This window comes from Hylobates moloch, unplaced genomic scaffold, assembly GCF_009828535.3.
Source record: "Hylobates moloch isolate HMO894 unplaced genomic scaffold, HMol_V3 SCAFFOLD_5, whole genome shotgun sequence".
NCBI lineage: Eukaryota > Metazoa > Chordata > Mammalia > Primates > Hylobatidae > Hylobates > Hylobates moloch.
Genome location: NW_026652280.1, coordinates 16884468 through 16903453, shown reverse-complemented (window position 1 = coordinate 16903453; position 18986 = coordinate 16884468). Strand labels below are relative to the sequence as shown.

General features: G+C 42.5%; 1 protein-coding gene across 1 annotated transcript in view; it reads left to right on the top strand.

The window, feature by feature from the left end:
* Positions 1-5585: 5585 nt before the first annotated feature.
* The window catches only part of PHLPP1 (PH domain and leucine rich repeat protein phosphatase 1), a 261580-nt gene continuing 248179 nt past the window's right edge, over positions 5586-18986 (top strand). Inside the window, 2 exon segments of the mRNA XM_032152107.2 lie at positions 5586-5995; positions 5997-7396. Of these exon segments, the coding sequence (XP_032007998.1) occupies positions 5832-5995; positions 5997-7396 (1564 nt within the window). The 5' untranslated portion in view covers positions 5586-5831.

Below are 18986 nucleotides of genomic sequence, written 5' to 3'. Positions count from 1 at the left end.
AGGATGAATGATACCTACAATTAAAAGTTCAATAACTAGGGTGAGGTGACTCATGCCTGTAATCCCAGCACTCTGGGAGACCAAGATGGGTGGATCAACTGAGGTCAGGAGTTTGAGACCAGCCTGGCCAACATGGTGAAACCCCGTCTCTACTAAAAAAAAAAAAAAATACAAAAATTATCTGGGTGTGATGGCAGGTGCCTGTAATCCCAGCTACTTGGGAGGCTGAGGCGGGAGAATCACTTGAATGCAGGAGGCGGAGCTTGCAGTGAGCCGAGATTGCGCCCCTGCACTCCACCCTGGGTGACAAGAGCGAGACTCCATCTCAAAAAAAAAAAAGTTCAATAAGTACCTGTTGAATGAATGTCCCAGGTAATTTACTTTATTAGGGTATTGGGGTGGGTTTACACCACCTGTATTTCTGATCTAAAACTTTATTGTTGCCATGTATGGAACATCTGTTTATTTTGGTGAGGCAGGTTGTAAGAAATAAGAACAAGACAAAGAATTATGGGATTAAAAAGGATGCACTAAAATCTGAAAAGCTATCAAGCCATATCTATAAAACAGACTACCTAAAATGATAGCAGCAATCCAAGCTCTTGACAGAATTCAAACTGTGAATTTTATGAGGGAGGGGTAAGACTTTAGAGAGACCATAAGGTCTCATCCTGCCAGTGAACAGGGAACATATTAATTCAGTTTGGCCACCTGGGGCCCATTTAGTGCACTAGAGCAGTAATTTGCTAAATGGGTCCCTCATAGTAAAAAAGAATGAGTAAACAGTGAACAATTTAGGCATGGTAAACCACTAGTAGCTCAAGGGATATAAAAATGTGAAACTATAATTAGATCCCTTGTTCATAATGTAGGAACTAAATGTATTACATTGTATATTGCATTTTTCTGAGTTTATTTCTGGACACAGCTGAGCCCTTAACAACTCAGACTGAAATCATCCCAGCTATCAATTTATGCCTCCATTAAAATTCCAGTTGCTTATATTAGAAAAGAAACCTCCAAAGATGACTTCTTTTATCTTAGTTCTAAGGATTCAAATAGAATTAACCTAGATGCAGATCACAGCAAGTCAGTTATAAATCACACAGCATAAAGTAAACTGTGGCAATAAATTGAAAATTATGTTCTCCTTTTCTAAACTTAGATGTGAAAATATTTTAACAAGTTGGCATCAGGATTCACAACTTTTGCATCTGATGTTTCTTTTCAGGATTATCTTTTAGCATTTTAAAATGTGATTCTTTGGAAAGTGTGTTTAGTCAGAAATGTGGTATTAGAATGTACATTTGGAACACTTTAAAGGGGGGCATTCATGACGTATGCGGTTTTAGGATACTGGTGTATTCCCCACTCCACTTTCAAGAAGGAGAAGCTGCTGTTTCATGGGTGTCTGGAACACATTTGTCTTTTATTGAAATCTTTTTCTTATTTGGAGAAACTGTATAGAGTGCATTGGCACAGATGGTCTGGATGATGTTTCACGATACTAGCAAGCTCTAAGTACAAGTTTCATTGCCCTTTATCAATTTGTTCTTTCAACTACAAGGATCCAGTTGATCTGGCGGTAAGGGATTGTTTATTCTTCGGGAGCTCTCATTTTCTTTCTGTTTCTTCTCTTACCCCAAGCTTAGTAACATCACTGGGGGCTTGGGTCAGAATAAGGGAAGGATTACACAGTGGACCCTGGCCCTTTTGCTCTCCCCTTAGCTCTGATTTACATTATTCTGCATACAATGGAAGATGTCATCTTCAGATTATGGACTCTATGCATGAAATCCAGGAAAATTGTATTTTAGGTCCCCACCACTGTTTCAATGAGGTAGGAATGTTATTTCCTTCTTCGTTATGCTGAGATACTGTAACAGTATTCGCCCTGTTCGTTTCCTGCCTCCTCCCGACACCACTTAGTATTAGGTACCCCTGGTACCAAGTCCCTATCTGCCAGGAGTGTATGATGGCTCTCCAGTCCCCCTTTCCCCATTATTTGGATACTAAATCCTCTGAGCAATGTCTTTATTTTTTTTTTGAGACAGAATTTCTCTCTTGTTGCTCAGGCTGGAGGAGTGCAATGGTGCAATCGCGGCTCACTGAATCCTCCGCCTCCTGAGTGACGGAGAAATTACAGGCTCCCGCCACCACGCCCTGCTATTTTTTTGTATTTTCAGTAGACGCAGGGTTTCGCCATGTTGGCCAGGCTGGTCTCGAACTCCTGGCCTCAGGTGATCCGCCCGCCTTGGCCTCCCAAAATGCTGGGATTACAGGCGTAAGCCACTGCGCCCAGCAATGTTTTTTGTACAAATTTTTTCCCCTTGAAAAAGGTGTTTTAGTTATAAATACCTTCAAAGATTAAACAAAATTGCTAGAGAATAAACAGGCAGAGTCGCGGTGATTGTGTAATGTTAAATAATAGGAACCAAAGGTAGATTCAATGTGGTATTGTAATTTCTTAGAGAAGGAGCAATGGCGACAGAATTTATGATTAGAAGAAACATTCTGGGTTAGGTGTGGTGGTTCACGTTTGTAATCCCAGCCCTTTGGGAGGCCGAGGCAGGTAGATCACTTGAGGTCAGAAGTTTGAGACCAGCCTGGGCAATATGGTGAAACCCCATCTCTACAAAAAAATTAAAAAGTAGCTGGGCGTGGTGGTATGTGCCAGTAGTCCCAGCTACTCAGGAGGCTGAGGCAAGAGAATCGCTTGAACTCCGGAGGCAGAGGTTGCACTGAGCTGAGATGGCACCATTGCACTCCAGCTTGGGCAACAAGAGTGAAACTCCATCTAAACAAACAAACAAACATGCTGGCTGTGGTAGCTCTCATTTGTAACCCTAGCACTTTGGGAGGCCGAGGCATATGGATCACCTGAAGTCAGGAGTTCAAGACCAGCCTAGCCAACATGGCGAAACCCTGTCTCTACTAAAAATACAAAAATTAGCCGGATGTGGTAGTGTGCGTCTGTAATCCCAGCTACTCGGGCGGTTGAAGCAGGAGAATCGCTTGAACCTGGGAGGCAGAGGTTGCATTGAGCTGAGATGGCACCACTGCACTCCAGCCCGGGCGACAGAGCGAAACTCTGTCTAAGAAAAAACAAAAAATAAAAATAAAATAAATAAATAAATATAAAGGGGTTTGTAGGAAATCAACTAAGGAATATAAAGAGGTATACAAATTCCATGTTTTAGTACTGAAATTTAACATGTGCCTTGTTTTTTAAATTGTATTAAAGGATGTCTAAATTAAAAGACTATTCTTTCAATTTCTAGAAAAAATAGTTTGTGTCGGGGCTACTGAAGGCACAATATAGATCAGTGTAGTTGAAATTTATCTCAATATAATTACCTCTTTGGTTCTTTCCTTTCTTTCAGAGACTGATCCTTCAACAAATGCACATTTTCATTGACTCCAAAATATTTCATTCAAACTTTGGTCTCTATTGCCTGACTTCTTAGACTAGGTTAGTTCCCCTTGTTTTATGTCTATTTCCTTGGCACCTTGTATTTCCCCTTTCTGTACTTCTGTCGCATTTTTTGAATGTTGTTCTTTCTAACCTGTAAACTCTATGAAGGCAAGGACAGTGTGCGATTTATTCAACTGCTGTAACACGGTGACTGGTACATAACAAATGTTTGTAATCATCTGTTAAATTAATTGACTTGAAAATGTTATCACTCTTGGGAGAACTTGGAATCTCCTTAATTTTTCATATGTTGCTGTTGATTGAATTTAAATAAAATACATATCATTAATAGATTCATGAGGCTAAGGGGTGAAACTTTAAATGAAAATATAGAAAATCATCAGGAATGTAAAAAATCATTGAGAAATATTTATTTTTATCTCCATAGCTTCTTCATTCTTGTTCAATGAAACTGTGATAACCTAAGCAGGACTTTCCTTGCTGTAAGTTCCAGTTGGTCTCTCTCTCCAACCCTCTTCGCTCTTCATCTGCAAGTTTAGTCACTTTATTGAGGTTAAAACAGGTCCTGGATAGTATGTGGTTTAAAACTGTTTAAAAGTTTCACATGTGAAAATCCAGATTTAGCGCCTGGCGCGGTGGTTCACGACTGTAATCTCAGCACTTTGGGAGGCTGAGGGGGGCAGATCGCTTGAGATCTGCCGGGCAGCATGAAGGGACTCCCCACCCCCACTACAAAACAATACAAAAAATGAGCCCGGCGTGGTGGCACGCCCTATAGTCCCAGCTACTCGGAGGATGAGGTGGGAAAATCACCTGGGCCCGAGAGGCGGAGGTTGCAGTGAGCCCAGATGGCGCTACTGCACTCCAGCCTGGGCGACAGACCCACTCTGTGGCAAAAAACAACAACAACAACAAAAAAACAACAAAAAAAAAGAAGAAAGAAAAAAAGAAAAAAGAAAAGAAAAGAAAAAATTCCGAATTACAAAGCAATTGGGGGAATGGTAATTCAATTAAAAAGGTGTACAAAATTCTTTTAAATAGTAAACTGCCCTAGTCCAGCTTACAACATTGATTCAACTGACGAAAAATAACAACTGTTCAGATCACGACTAAACATTGTAGCAGTAGAAACTATTTTTTTTTTCCTGAAGATGAAAGAAAAAAAAAACAGAGAAGACGTTAAGAGAGAACACATGGAAAAAGCCCATCTCATACTCCATTCTAATGTTTCTTCTACTTTCCAGTGCTTTCCGTGTCATTAAGCTACTTCAGTTCAAGATCAATGGGAAACAGTGAAACCTCAGTCCTTTGCTATTTTCCTTTTCAGATACAGGAGAGGGAGAGGACAGGCTTAGGGTTATGCCTTCGAACAAGCACATTCAACGACAGCCTCACTTAGAATTCCCAGACACTGCCTGTCTTCCTGGGTCTTGAAAAAGTGAGATTGGCCCCCTCAGACTGCCAGTGATGCTGTGGTGTGACAGGTGTGTATCTCTATCTTATACAATGGGCGCAGGTGAGGACCAGGACCTGGGACCTTCGTACTGTTTAGAGTCCCTGAAAGCCCTCACCTTTAATTAGTAGGGAAAATAAAAGTCAACTGGCAAACTGGAGTGCGGGTAGAATACAAGTTAATGAACATGAGCATTCGTGTTCATTAAGAACTCTGGCACAGAGTTCAACGGCAGAGGGCACAATACTCACTGGCCATGGCCAGCTGCTGGCGGCCAGGAGGACCAGAACCAAAGGACCGCTGGGACTTGTAGTCCACCATTGTTTCCCTCAGGATTGCCGGTCCCCCTAAGAGAACCACAACTCCCAAGGTGTACCGCGCGCCTCTGTCTTCACCGCCCTCTCCGAGGCCGGCTCAGGAACCTCCCGGGAAACTGCCCCCCACCCCGCCCCCGTACGCACGCGTCACGTTTGTTTACCCTGAAGCTCCGCCTCCGGCCATCCCCCGGCTCTCCCCACTCCTCCCTGGAATGCCGTCATGCCGGCGATGAATATTCATGAGGCACACGCGGCCCTCCAGCCCTGCCGGCCTCCCGCCTTCCCGCTCCCGGGGCGTGATTAATATTCAATGAGCCCAGATCCGCGGCTGGTTCGCCGGGTTGAGGCGGGGGGAGCGGGCGGGGCCGGCGCTGGGGAGCCCGAGACCGGGGCGGGGAGGGCGTGTGTCGGGGGGGCGGTGGCGGCGAGGCGGGCGCGCGGGATGGAACACTGGGACACCGACGGAATGCTCCGAATCGCCACATAATCCCCTGGAACGGCCGCTCAGAACGCCATTGGCTTCTCCCTTCTCCGCGCGCCGCCGCCGTCTCCCACCTCCGCCTCATCGCCTCCCTCTCCGCCCGCTGCCTCCGGAGCTGGGGGGGAAACGCGAAGCCCCATTGCAATGGAGCCCGCCGCCGCGGCCACGGCGCAGCGACTCCCCGAGCCCGGCAAGGAGGACCGAGTTTCGGCTCCGGCGGCCGCCGCTGCGGCAGCCGCAGCAGCAGCAGCGGCGGCGGCCGCGGCGGCTCTGGCGGCGGCGGCCGGGGGCGGCCGGAGTCCGGAGCCCGCCGAGCGGCGGGAACGGCAGTGGCGGCGGGGCGCGGGAAGAGGCCCCGGGCGAGGCGCCGCCGGGGCCGCTGCCGGGCAGAGCAGGGGGTGCCGGGCGCAGGAGGCGGCGCGGGGCGCCCCAGCCCATTGCCGGCGGGGCTGCCCCCGTACCCGGGGCCGGCGGCGGCGCCAACTCCCTCATGCTGAGGAGAGGGCGGCTGAAGAGGAATCTGTCCGCGGCCGCCGCGGCCGCCTCGTCGTCGTCGTCGTCCTCGGCCGTTGCTGCCTCGCACTCCCCCGGCGCTGCCGGCCTCCCCGCCTCCTGCTCGGCCTCGGCGTCGCTGTGCACCCGGAGCCTGGACAGGAAGACGCTGCTCCTGAAGCACCGACAGACGCTGCAGCTGCAGCCGTCGGACCGGGACTGGGTGAGGCACGAGCTCCAGCGCGGCTGCGTGCACGTCTTCGACCGCCACATGGCCTCGACCTACCTGCGCCCGGTGCTCTGCACACTGGACACCACGGCCGGCGAGGTGGCCGCCCGCCTGCTGCAGCTGGGCCACAAAGGCGGCGGCGTGGTGAAGGTGCTGGGCCAGGGGGCCGGAGCCGCCACCGCCTGGGAGCCCGCTGAGCCGCCCCCCGAGGCCGGCCCCCGGCTCGCGCCCCCGGAGCCGCGGGACTCGGAGGCACCGCCCGCGAGGAGCGCGCCGGGTGCCGTCGGGGGTCCTCCGCGCGCGCCCCCCGCCGACTTACCCCTGCCCGCCTGCGGCCCGGGTGGGTGGTCGCACCGCTCCAGCTCAGCGCCCTCGGACTTCAGCCCCTGCGAGCCGTTCGTTGGGGGTCCTGCCTCTTCGCCCCGCGCCTCGCGGCCTGTGGCCTCCGACACCGAGAGCTTCAGCCTGAGTCCCAGCGCCGAGAGCGTGTCTGACCGGCTGGACCCCTACAGCAGCGGCGGCGGCTCCTCCTCGTCGTCGGAAGAGCTCGAGGCCGACACAGCCTCGGCCCCGACGGGGGTTCCAGGCCAGCCCCGCCGTCCCGGCCACCCCGCGCAGCCCCTCCCGCCTCCCCAGACGGCCTCCTCGCCTCGGCCGCAGCGGAAAGCCCCGAGGGCCATTGACAACCCGGGCGGGGCCGTCCGCGAGGGGTCGTGCGAGGAGAAGGCGGCGGCAGCCGTGGCCCCGGGAGGCCTCCAGTCGACCCCCGGGAGGAGCGGGGTGACCGCGGAGAAAGCGCCTCCGCCGCCCCCGCCGCCCACTCTGTACGTGCAGCTCCACGGAGAGACCACCCGGCGCTTGGAGGCGGAGGAGAAGCCATTGCAGATCCAAAATGACTACCTCTTCCAACTGGGATTTGGGGAGCTGTGGAGGGTGCAGGAGGAAGGCATGGACTCGGAGATTGGCTGCCTCATCCGTTTCTATGCAGGTAAGGAAGTCACCTGCCCTGATGGGTGGTTGCAAAAGCTGTCGAGGACCGAGGAGTGATTCAAATTGCTTATCAGTTTGCCCAACCCAAGAGTAAGTGCGGGTCCTGGTGAGTCTTTGTCTTAAACTTTACAGCTTTTTCATACAGTCTGTGTAGTACTAAATTGAGCAGTCTTTAAATCTGCACGTTTTATCAATCTTGAGGGCTCAGAGGTTGGAAAGCAATGTGAAAGAGGTGGTTGAATCACCAGGAAGTACAGGAAGCAGATCTCCCTGAAAGCGGCAAGAGCACCTTTAACCATAAAGGTGCTTCTTCAGGGGCGTGTTGGGTTTCAGGCTGTTTGGGATTTCAGGTAAACTGTCACGTGAGCATAAGAGGGACAGAAGAAATAACAACAAAAATGCTCTAGAACACTTTTGCCTGCATTTGACTGTCCAGTTCAGCGTTCTAGCTCCTGACTTGTCAACTGCTGCCTTTGTTTATTCAGCTCTGCCACACTCATAAATTACCCACGGATCCCTCATTAGAAATCTGACAAAAGGGTCCCTTTTTAACTGATACTTTTCCCCAGCGCTTTTTTTGCTCGATATCTGTTTCGTCTGCAAGTTTGTCTTGCATTAAAAAAATGATTTTTCCTGTTCCTCTCGTTTCTTCCAGCCTAAATTTATGGTCAGAACTGACCACTGCAATACGCCTTGCAGGAAGGTTCACAAGAAGGATTTAAGTGGTTGCTATTTCTTCAGCTGTGTCCTAAAATCTTCCCCCGTCTTGTTTCGGTACATTATCAAATTCTTGTCTAGGGATGACCCATGTAATGTTTCTCTTTTGGCTAAAGATTTGGCTAGTACTAAATTCAGGAGCTATAGATGCTGGATATTGTATTTGAGTTTTCTAAGTAGTTTACATCCCTTTCCTCCTCTGGTTTGAATAATTATGTTCTCAGTGATAAGGAATTTTATTTAAAATAAAGTTCTCATAGCAAAATTAAATCAGGAGTGTTAAATCTTCGCTAACTTTAGGTTTTTAGGTTGTAGGTGGTGGTGTAAAAATAATCATACTTGTAGCTCCATTAATTTGTAGCCATTCTTTACAATTTAATGTCTTTTGGTCCAGCTTGTGTGTCCGAGTGGCAGTTTAATTAGTTTGCATGAAGAAATCTTTACATCTTTACTCCCACATTGAAATATGCAAGACTGACAGGATTCCTGGTGAGAGAGATGCCCTTTAAAGTTCTTGGAAGTTTTTCTGAAATTTAAGTGGATTTCTGATGAATCTTTTCCCTGGTCAAGAAAACCAAATCGTAATACAGTAGCATTTGCAGTATCTGAAGACAATTTGTCAACTCGATGACATGGCTTTTAAAGTTTATGGTCCAGGAAATGGATGATTTTTTATGTAAGATCAACAACTGTATTCTTTTCTCATTTAATTCATGTAATTTGTAAAATATTGTTATTTTACAAAAGCATTAAAAGTAGGTGCCCTTTAACTACATGGAAGGAACTGTATATAAAAACAAGGGATGTATTAAATAGAGTTTGAACAAATTTTATATGGAAAGAGTTTGCTTATGATTGGATATATCCATTGTGATAAGTGTCCATGGAAAGGTTTTGGGCGTCACAGTTATGAAATTTGAATCTTTGTTTCCCTTTGATTCTCTTCAAGAGTGTCTAAAATATTCTAATGGGTAATAAGCACTTCCTTTTTTTTCCTCAAAAGTTCACCTCAATATTAAAATGACAAGTCTTTCCTGGTTAAATCTTAAATGTTTGGCATGATCTTTTAATCTTTTTGTTTTGTACTTTATGAAAAGCAGTAATTGCTACCTCATTCTGCACTTACTGCCTTATTTCTATATGCACAGCATAAAGGCATGTATGCCTCTGAGTGTATGCTTACATAATACTCAGATGTGTGGGGATGCCACACAAAGCATCCACTCTATTCTTGAACATGAAGCCAGTGTACAGGTGTCCTAGAAGAAAAATGCCTGATTGTTGCAAAGTTGTCTAATTGCTTATTTTGGCTTTTAAGCAAAGTTGAGCTTATTTTAAGCCTAAGTTAATATACCAGACATCTCTGCTGTTATTCATTTGCCATATAACAAAATTTAGTGTATGGTGAATCCACTTGAATTTTTACAAAGAAGTTCAGTTACTGATGAACAAAAGCGTAATCTCACTTATGGAAACATTGTCAGGACTTCACATATAGTGAAGGTTTGCACCAGGCTGGAAGTGATTCCTAGAAATGATCTCTGTGTTCCAACAGAATATAGAACACCTCAACAGGACAGAGTTACATTTTGGTAGTAGTTTTTTTCTGTAGGAAGAGGATAATTAATGTTTGTTTTAGATGACATCTTTTACGGGTTTTTGAAAATTCTGTACCCCATTGGTAATTTTATATATAACTTATTTTTAAATTTATTGCTGCATGTTGTTTTGTTTACATATAGTTGGGGTTAAGGATAGCTAGGAAGTTGCTTTCAAATTGTTTTGAATATTTTTCTGCATTTAAATTGAGCTTATCTACTGTCTTGAGGGTCTACTGTCTTGAAGATCACCTTTCTGTTCAATTTTAGTATTTATAACCTGCCTAGGGTTGTTTTTTAGAGGCTTTGAAAGCCATTTGTGGTTGCTTTGAATATTTAAATATTTATCTGGGTAAAGTAAAATGAAAGTCTTTAATGAACGAGAAGGCCTTGGATAAAGGTACTATCTAATTACAGAGTTGTTAATGAAAACTTAGTTTGAAAATTGTTATAGCATCTACCAGGCCACCATTCTCTTAGCTGACTTAAGATATGGGAAAATTTAATTAGCTTTATCTGAAGTTACTTAAGTATTTAATATCCTTTTAAAATCAGACATCTTAAATTTTGCCTGAAAGAGAGTAACTATAGGTTAAAAAATTCAAGAACTTAAGGTTGCCCGACATAAGTTATGGACTCCTAAACATGAATGAGCTTTTGTTTTAGACTCTGTGGGGAGCCTTTGTCATTGATGTAGGGCAACATTAAACTATATCTTTTTATATTTTTTGACTTTTCTCCCAGCACTTAGATCTGAGTAATCTAGCAATTTCTGTTCGAATTTTAATAATGACAAAGGGTGTTGACAGAATAAAGTGCACATTCACTGTACCTAGTGAATCTTGGACAAGGTATTTTTGTGTGCGACTCCTTGGGATTTCGCGGGAACAATCTTTTTATCCCTCTCATATTTTCTTTCTTTTCTCTTCTGGGAATGATCAAACCTTATGTGGTTTCCTACATGCAAACTAAGAGGGGAGAGGTGGTTCAGCATTAAACTATAATATTGACAAGCAGGTTCTTATTACTATACTTACAGTGGTATTGAGTAACGCGGTTTGAACGTATGACACCAGTGTGTGCTTGAACAGTCCCTTTAATTTTCAGTACAGAGGGTTTAAATTTTTTTTTAAGTATTTTACATTTTTATATTTATATTGTATGTTTATTTTTATTTATATTTTATATCTATATTTTATAACTATATATTATAACATTTATATTTTATATTTATTTGTTTTATATTTATTTGTTTTTGTTGTAAAGTACATGCTGCCCTTCACTACTATGGCTTAATAACATCTACAATACATTGGTTTTTATTATCTTCAAACATCTTAAAGGGTTTTTACATAAATTATTTCATTTGCCCTTTCAAAAACAGTGTTAAGGAGGAGTCAGTGGCAATCTTCTTTTCAGACGGAGAAACTGATGCACAGAGAGATCTGACTCGTCGTATTTCCATCCTCAGGAGGGCGGAGAATAGAGAGCTTGGGTAGTCTGTTTTGCAATTCATATCACTTTACATGAATCGATGCTAAATTAAATTTACACTTGAATTTTTCCCTTGGTTAAAAGCATTCCAAAAATATGCTGTTTTTGTTGGTAATGAGGTGATATTATCCTATAGTTCGAAGTGGTATTTCTTGTGAAATGTGGATGGTTCTGTTGATCATGGTGCCTTTAAAAATGTAAAGAACCAAGACGGACAAATAAGTAGACAGTATGGAAAGAGTACTGAAGTGTTCTAAATATCCTGGTTGCAAATAGTCATGCTTGGATTTAAGTTGATATGAATTAAAGTTTACATAATAGTTCTTTATTCTCTTATTCAAGCATACCTATTTGTTAAACTGTAAATCTTCATTGGGAAGTAGAGAATTAACACTGCGCCTGAAAAGTGGGTAACTTTTGAGGGGTGTGTGTGTGTGTGTGTGTGTGTGTGTGTGTGTGTGCATGTGTATGTGTGACAGTTCGGTTGCTTTAAAACATGGCTTTCAAAGTAACTGAAAATATTTCTCATTAAATATCTTATTTGCCTAAACCTGTTATTAAAAAATTGAGTTGTCTTTTAATGATGCTTTCTTGATGTTACTGTGCTCTTGTATAATTTTTATAATTCATATGTTATATAGTGCTAGAGATAGTAAGTTCTTCTCCTTGAATTTCATAGTTATTCCTAAATTCGTGTGTTTTGTACTCATTGAAGTAATTGTAGGGGCAGGAGATGAGTGTAAATGAGTTTGTGTAAAGTTTTAGGTGGAAAGTTTTATCTTTTGGTTGCTATAAGATTATCAAATCACCCACCTTAAATGTTCGATATATACGAAGATAAGTTATTTTTTAAGTGTAAAATGTTTTTGTTGTTTCTCATTCTCTTCTTAGAATCCTGAATTTAGCTTTTCATTTACTGGTAACATAACATTCACTGACATTGTATGTGATCCAAGCCTAGTATAATCCTTGGCATTTTAGTTTAACATTTGTTGAATTTAATTTGTGGAATTTTGTTAAGCAGCTGGTGGTGTGTGCCCTGATTTTTCAGCTTCCATCCTGTTTGGGTCCCCAGGGATGTGTGAAACACACATACACACAGCGGCATTTCTCCCATGGCAGGAGATTTTAGATGTGCCACATACTATTAATATCTTCTATTTCACGTGAGTGAACTCTGGATTTTGAGAGAATAGCTCTCTCTGAAAGTTTTCTTAGAGTTAACAGGTTTCCCCCAACTTTTCAAAGGCATCTCGTACTTAATTTTGCAGTGAATTTAATGAGACATCTGTCAAATGAGGCATCTTAGATTTAATGATTTTTTTATGTGCCAGGGTTTAACATAATTCAGTCTATCTGGACTGGAGAAGGGTTTGATTGTACTACGAAAGTCCAGAGATCCTGAAGCCGCTCAATAGAAAAACGATTCCTTTAAAGACGCCTGACATTTTGAAAAAGAGAAAGAGATGTTATCAAAATGTCTAAAACAGCCTGGGAAAATGAAGTCTTTTTTTTTTTCTTTAAAGTTCCACCTTCTAAACCATTCCATCCCTTTAATCACATGCATCTGGTGGAACACTGGTAATGAGGGGTTTTGAATCTGGCCTGACATCACTGTGATTCTACGGCAAACCCTTTTTTATACTTACCTTTGGCTTTCTAAAGATAATGCAATTAAACAAAATCGACCATATGAATTCATTAGATATATTAGATATTTATAACCTAAGGCTGTATAACTGACTGGATTTGTATGAAACTTCAACTCCAGAAACTTTTGATAAATTGAAACTCAAGTACCTAGAAAGAATAGACTTTAATGATACTTTGATTAAAAGTAGTTAGTATATTTAGGTAACTGTGAAATAGCAACTCTTTGAAGTTGTGTGATATTATGCTTTTTATCAAGCATAATAACAGTTACTGGATTAATGAAGTGTTGTTATTCTTTGATTTTAGAGTTGGAATGGTTTTGTTGTGTTACCATGACTTGGCCTCATATACTTTTTGGTATGTTAAATGAAACAAGGCATAACCATTCTGTAATGCCACGTGCATACTGAAGTAATTTTTTTCCCTGTTGTGTTTTTTATATTTGAGATTTTTATGCATTGTAAAATGCATTTAACAATAAAGCGTCTTGTGGAGGTGTAAGCCTAGTGGCCTCTGAGTTTGTGACCTAGAAGTTAACAATGAAAATTCCATAAAATACTTTGTTTGGAGATTGCATATATTGTATGATTTTGGAGATATCAATACTTTAGAAAAACACAAGCAAAAAACATTCAGAATTTTGGCATATTTTTTTCTAACTGGAGCTTGGCTAAAAGTAAATTAGCCTTGCCTCTAGTTTGTGAAAGCATTCAGTTGAAGACTGATGAAATTTGAAATATTTGGTTTTGGACCATTTCAATAATGAGTGAAAAATCTAATTAGAAAGTGAAGTTAGAATTTGAATTGGTTGTAATTTTTCTTAAAGGTTTTTTCTCACATTCTGTTTAAGCAGGAAGAGATTTGTATTTGTTGCTCTCTATTTCTTCTGAGTCAGACATCTGAGGAAGAGCAGGTGGAGAATGAATCTTTTCATATACCTGCCTCAGTTAATAATGTGTTAGAGTGTTCGGGCTTTCTTTTCAAATACCAGGCATGTTTTTAAATACAGCAAGAGCTTGGCTGGTGTGTTGGGGGTGGGGGTTGGGTCAAAGTATAACTCTCCTCTTCAAAAACAGAACTTTGGGAAAGAATTTTTTCCTTTTATCTCACACTGTGAGAGAAAATGTACTGCTTTTTAGAGAAAGTAGTCTGAGAGTTGGGAAACTTGGCATGACTTTGGGCATTCATTTTAACCTACCCTGGGCTTTGATTTCCTCATCTGTAAAACGATGGGGTTGGAGTAGAGCAAGTCCAAGATCTCTTCCAACTCGTAACATTCTGAGGCTTCATTAGAGAGCCTGTTTTTTTTGAAGGGCTTTGAAAATTGTAGTTGTTTTAAGTTCTGTAAGACATGGCTGTGGGCTTAAAACTGTCAAATCCTCTGCCTTTTCTTATGGGCTTGGACCTAATGTACACAAGTCAGATGGAGGTTGCCAATCAAACAAAGCAGACCTCCTCTTTGGTGTAGATTAGGACAAGAATCGATGTTTGATTACCCCGTTCCCTGTCATTCCTACTCCTAAAGTAGAATTCAGCATGCCAGAGATGAGTATAAAGAAGTACATCCTCTTTTAAGTTAAATTCTTAAATTAGCAAGATGCCTTCATAGTCTAGTTCATCAAGTTTACTCTAATAACTGTATTAGAGGGATACAAATGTGTAAAATGTGCTGGCTAGTTAGCTTTATTCATGGTGAGCTGTGTGCTTGCCTACCAGTGCTTAGAGTCAGTAGGAGAAAAAACATTTTATGAAAATGGATTTTTTGCACTGTTACTTTGGATGGGTAATAGAATTTAGGATGTTGTAGAGATAATTTAGTCCAACATCTGTGTTTTTATAGATGAGAAAAGTAAACCTGTGAGGTAAAGTATCTGGTCCAGAATCATTGGTCAAGTCAGTTACAGAGTTAGGACCACCACCTAGGATTTTGATGATCTGTCCAGTGTTCTTTTTTTCCCACACTGTGAATCTGTATACTTACTGTCTTTGGTGGTTCTTTATATTAATACTATTAAAAATGAAAGTTAAAGAAATTGTGTGCCTTACACAGTTAGTGGTTTCTCTATTCAAGGTTTTTTTCTAGTTCTTTTCATTCTAATCAGTGCCTTTGAGGGGTTGCATATCACTTTGACAGATTGTAAGAAAGGAACTTATGATGGAACAGGTGGGTATTTTAATTGCAGAGAGAGAAATTAGATTTCATCAGTGATGTTACCTTTGTGGGATGCATGATAGAACTATTGACAGTTGGCAGAGAAGAGGTACGGTGTTAGAAAATCAGTGTTCTTAGTTCATTCAGTACTTTGAAGGTGAAATTATTAAAAGAATAAAAGTGTTAGAAAAAGAAATCATTGAATTAAAAAAATAATTTGGGAGAAAAATTTAAGCATGAATTTTGAAAAAAATTTCCCTTTAAATATGTGTGTGTTGGCTGTGCATGGTGGCTCACACCTGTAATCTCAGCACTTTGGGAGGCTGAGTTGGGCAGATCACCTGAGGTCAGGAGTTCGAGACCAGCCTGGCCAACGTGGTGAAACCCTGTCTCTACTAAAAATACAAAAAAGTAGCTGGGCCTAGTGGCTCACGCCTGTAATTCCAGCTACTCCGGAGGCTGGGGCAGGAGAATTGCTTGAACCCGGGAGGCAGAGGTTGCGGTGAGCCAACATCGCGCCACTGCATTCCCGTCTGGGCGGCAGAGCAAAACTCAGTCTCAAAAAAGAAAAAAATAAATAAATAAAATAAATAGATATGTATGTGTTAAAAAGATTCAACATTATCTTCTTTGAATTATTTTTAAAAAGGTGTCAAAATTAATTGCACCTTAGCTTATTTTTCAGGTACGTGTATGCAGTTCTACCTTTCTGTGACATAAAAAAATGGAAACAACTTGTTCAGTATCTTTGGGCTTTTGTTGTGTGCTGATTTGGAAGTCTTTGTCAGAAATATGCCATTGCTTTGAATACTTTCTCTCTCTCTGTCTCTTAAAAAAAGATAGAGAGGGAGAGAGAAAGAAATATCCTGCTCTCATTAGCAAAAAGATAGTTTGTGAATTGTGGAAACAAATATTTCCAGCTAATTTTAGGGTATGACAGATTTCTTTTTATGCTAGATTTCATTTTAATTTAATTATTTATCTTAAGCAAAAGCTTTAGCTTCGTTTCTATGAGAGTTAGCCTACTAAGTCAATTAATTCCCCAAAGATTACTCTTCATTTTTAAATGAGTAAAGGAACTTTTTAAAAAATGCGTAAGTACACAAGGGTAAAAATATATTGCATCTGTCATATTGAGTACCCCAGATGCTGAAGCAGAGGAAAAATTTCTCTTGATGGTCTCTTAGAGAGGTGGTATGGCTGGGGTGCAGCTGACATTCAGTTTTAAGTAACAAGGAACTCTCGTGTATAAACACTGCTATAATTGGCAAACTTATTCTTCCTTATGCACACACATACAATATATATAGTATGTATATATACACACACACACACGCACACACACGCATGTTCTCCATTGAGTGTTGAGGTAGGATATGATGAGAGGTAGTAGTTGTATTTATGGATGGGAGGGGGTGAGTAGGGTAACTGATCCTGGGGAAAAAAAAAATCTCAATTTAAAAAAATTTGCAGTTAATTTTGTTGAACAATAATTAGTAACTCATTGTGACTTGTTCATAGCCCTAGCCCTTGCCTGCTTTTTTTTTTTTTTTGGTTGGATGTTTGCCTTTTTCTTACTAATTTCTTTGGGAGTTACATAGAGAAACTAGTTTTGTTTACTAAGTCACTAATATTTTCTTTATCTGTTCACTTTTATATCAGTCTTTTCCTCTAGGTTTTCAGGGTCTGTGTCATGCTTAGGAATGTCTCTTCTACTCCAGGATTTAAAAATTTTCTAGTACTTGTAGTGTTTTATCCTTTTGTTTTCTCTTCTTTTTTTTTTGATGGAGTCTTGCTCTGTCGCCTAGGCTGGAGTGCAGTGGTGTGATCTCGGCTCACTACAACCTCTGCCTCCTGGGTTCAAGTGATTCTCCTGACTCAGCCTCCCAAGTAGCTGGGATTACAGGCGCCCGCCACCACACTCAGGTAACTTTTGTATTTTTAGTAGAGATGGGGTTTTGCCATGTTGGCCATGCTGGTCTTGAACTCCTGAGCTCAGGTGATCCGTCTGCCTCGGCCTCCCAAAGTTCTGGGATTACAGGCGTGACCCACCATGCCTGGCCAGTATTTTATAGTTTCCTATGCATAAAAATTTGATGTATCATCATTTAAGACAGGAAAGAGAGGCCGGGTGCGGTGGCTCACACCTGTAATCCCAGCACTTTGGGAGGCCGAGGTGGGTCAGGAGTTCAAGACCAACCTCCATCTCTACTAAAAATGCAAAAATTAGCTGGGCATGGTGGCAGGCACCTGTAATCCCAGCTACTTGGGAGGCTGAGGCAGAAGAATCGCCTGAACCTGGGAGGTGAAGGTTGCAGTGAGCCGAGATTAAGCCATTGCACTCCAACCTGGGTGACAGAGTGAGACTTTGTCTCAAAAAAAAAAAAAAAAAAAAAAAAAAGGAAGGAAAAATAACAAATTGTTCGCACATTTTAATTGAATAACTGTGTTCTTTCTTCACTGATTTAAAATGCCCCTTTTGGCAGGTATGTGGCACATGCCTGTATTTCCCACACTTTGGGAGGCCAAGGCAGGAGAATCATTTATGCTGAGGAGTTCGAGACCAGCCTCAGCAACATAGTGAGACCCATTCTCTACAAAATAATAATAAAAAAAAAATTAGCTGGGCATGGTAGCATGCTTGTAGTCCTAGCTACTTGGGAAGCTGAGGTGGGAAGATTTGTTGAGTCCAGGAGTTCGAGGCTGCAGTGAGCCATGGTCATGCCACTGCACTCCAGCCTGGGTGACAGAGCAAGACCCTGTCTCAAAAAAAAAAAAAATGACTTTTCTCCAGAGTTTATGCCATTTTTACTTGTTTGTTTTAACTGGCAGGCCGGGGATTAAAATCTACAATATGGAGTAATGTAGGTTTAGGGTAGGTATTAGGATTTGTTGAGGGACAGTAGGGAGAAAGGGAAGGCTCTTTAGCCTTACCACTGCATTTCTTTTTGATGCCCCAATTTCCCATGCCATCGTCACTTTTAGGATGGCAGCTTATGTGCTTCTGGATATGGACTTACCAGGATACTCCTTTCCTGTGGATTCTGTCTCATCTCTAAGTGGATTGGATGGGAAGGGGAGGGGGGCTGGAATATAAAATATTGCTTCTGTGTGTATTTTTCACCCTTTACGTATTAGAGATACTTTTTTAGGCCAGGTGCGGTGGCTCACGCCTATAATTCTAGCACTTTGGGAGGCTGAGGCAGGCGGGCAGATCACCTGATGCCAGGAGCTTGAGACCAGCCTGGCCAACATGGTGAAACCTTGTCTCTACTAAAAATACAAAAATTAGCCAGGCGTGGTGGTGCATCTCTGTAATCCCAGCTACTCGGGAGGCTGAGGCAGAAGAATCACGTGAGCCCAGGAGGCAGAGATTGTAGTGAGCCGAGATGGTGCCACTGCACTCCAGCCTGGGCGATGGAGTAAGACTGTCTCAAAAAAATTTTTTAAAGAAGTGACATAAAGCATTGATTTCTGTTTTCCGAATTTGAACTCATTGACTAATTTATTTTGCGTTAGGCAGCAGTCTCAGCTTTTTATACCGTTCAGATTCACTGAACTTTTTTCACCTTCTGGAGAAATTCTGGGGGCTACCCCTTGAAGGTCATTGTGAAGCACATATGGCTTATTTTTATCTTTTTTTTTTTTTTGAGACAGTGTCTCACTCTGCCACCCAGGCAGGAGTGCAGTGGTGTGATCTTGGTTCACTGCTGCCTCCCAGGTTCAAGTGATTCTCCTGTCCTGCCTCAGCCTCCCGTGTAGCTGGGATTACAGGCACACGGCACTACACCTGGCTACTTTTTGTGTTTTCAGTAGAGACGGGGTTTCACCATGTTGGCCAGGCTGGTCTCAAACTCCTGACCTTGTGATCTGCCCACCTCGGCCTCCCAAAGTGCTGGGATTACAGGCGTGAGCCACTGCTCCTGGCCTGGTTTATCTTTTAATTTTAAAAAAGGAAGGCTAACATGCCTATT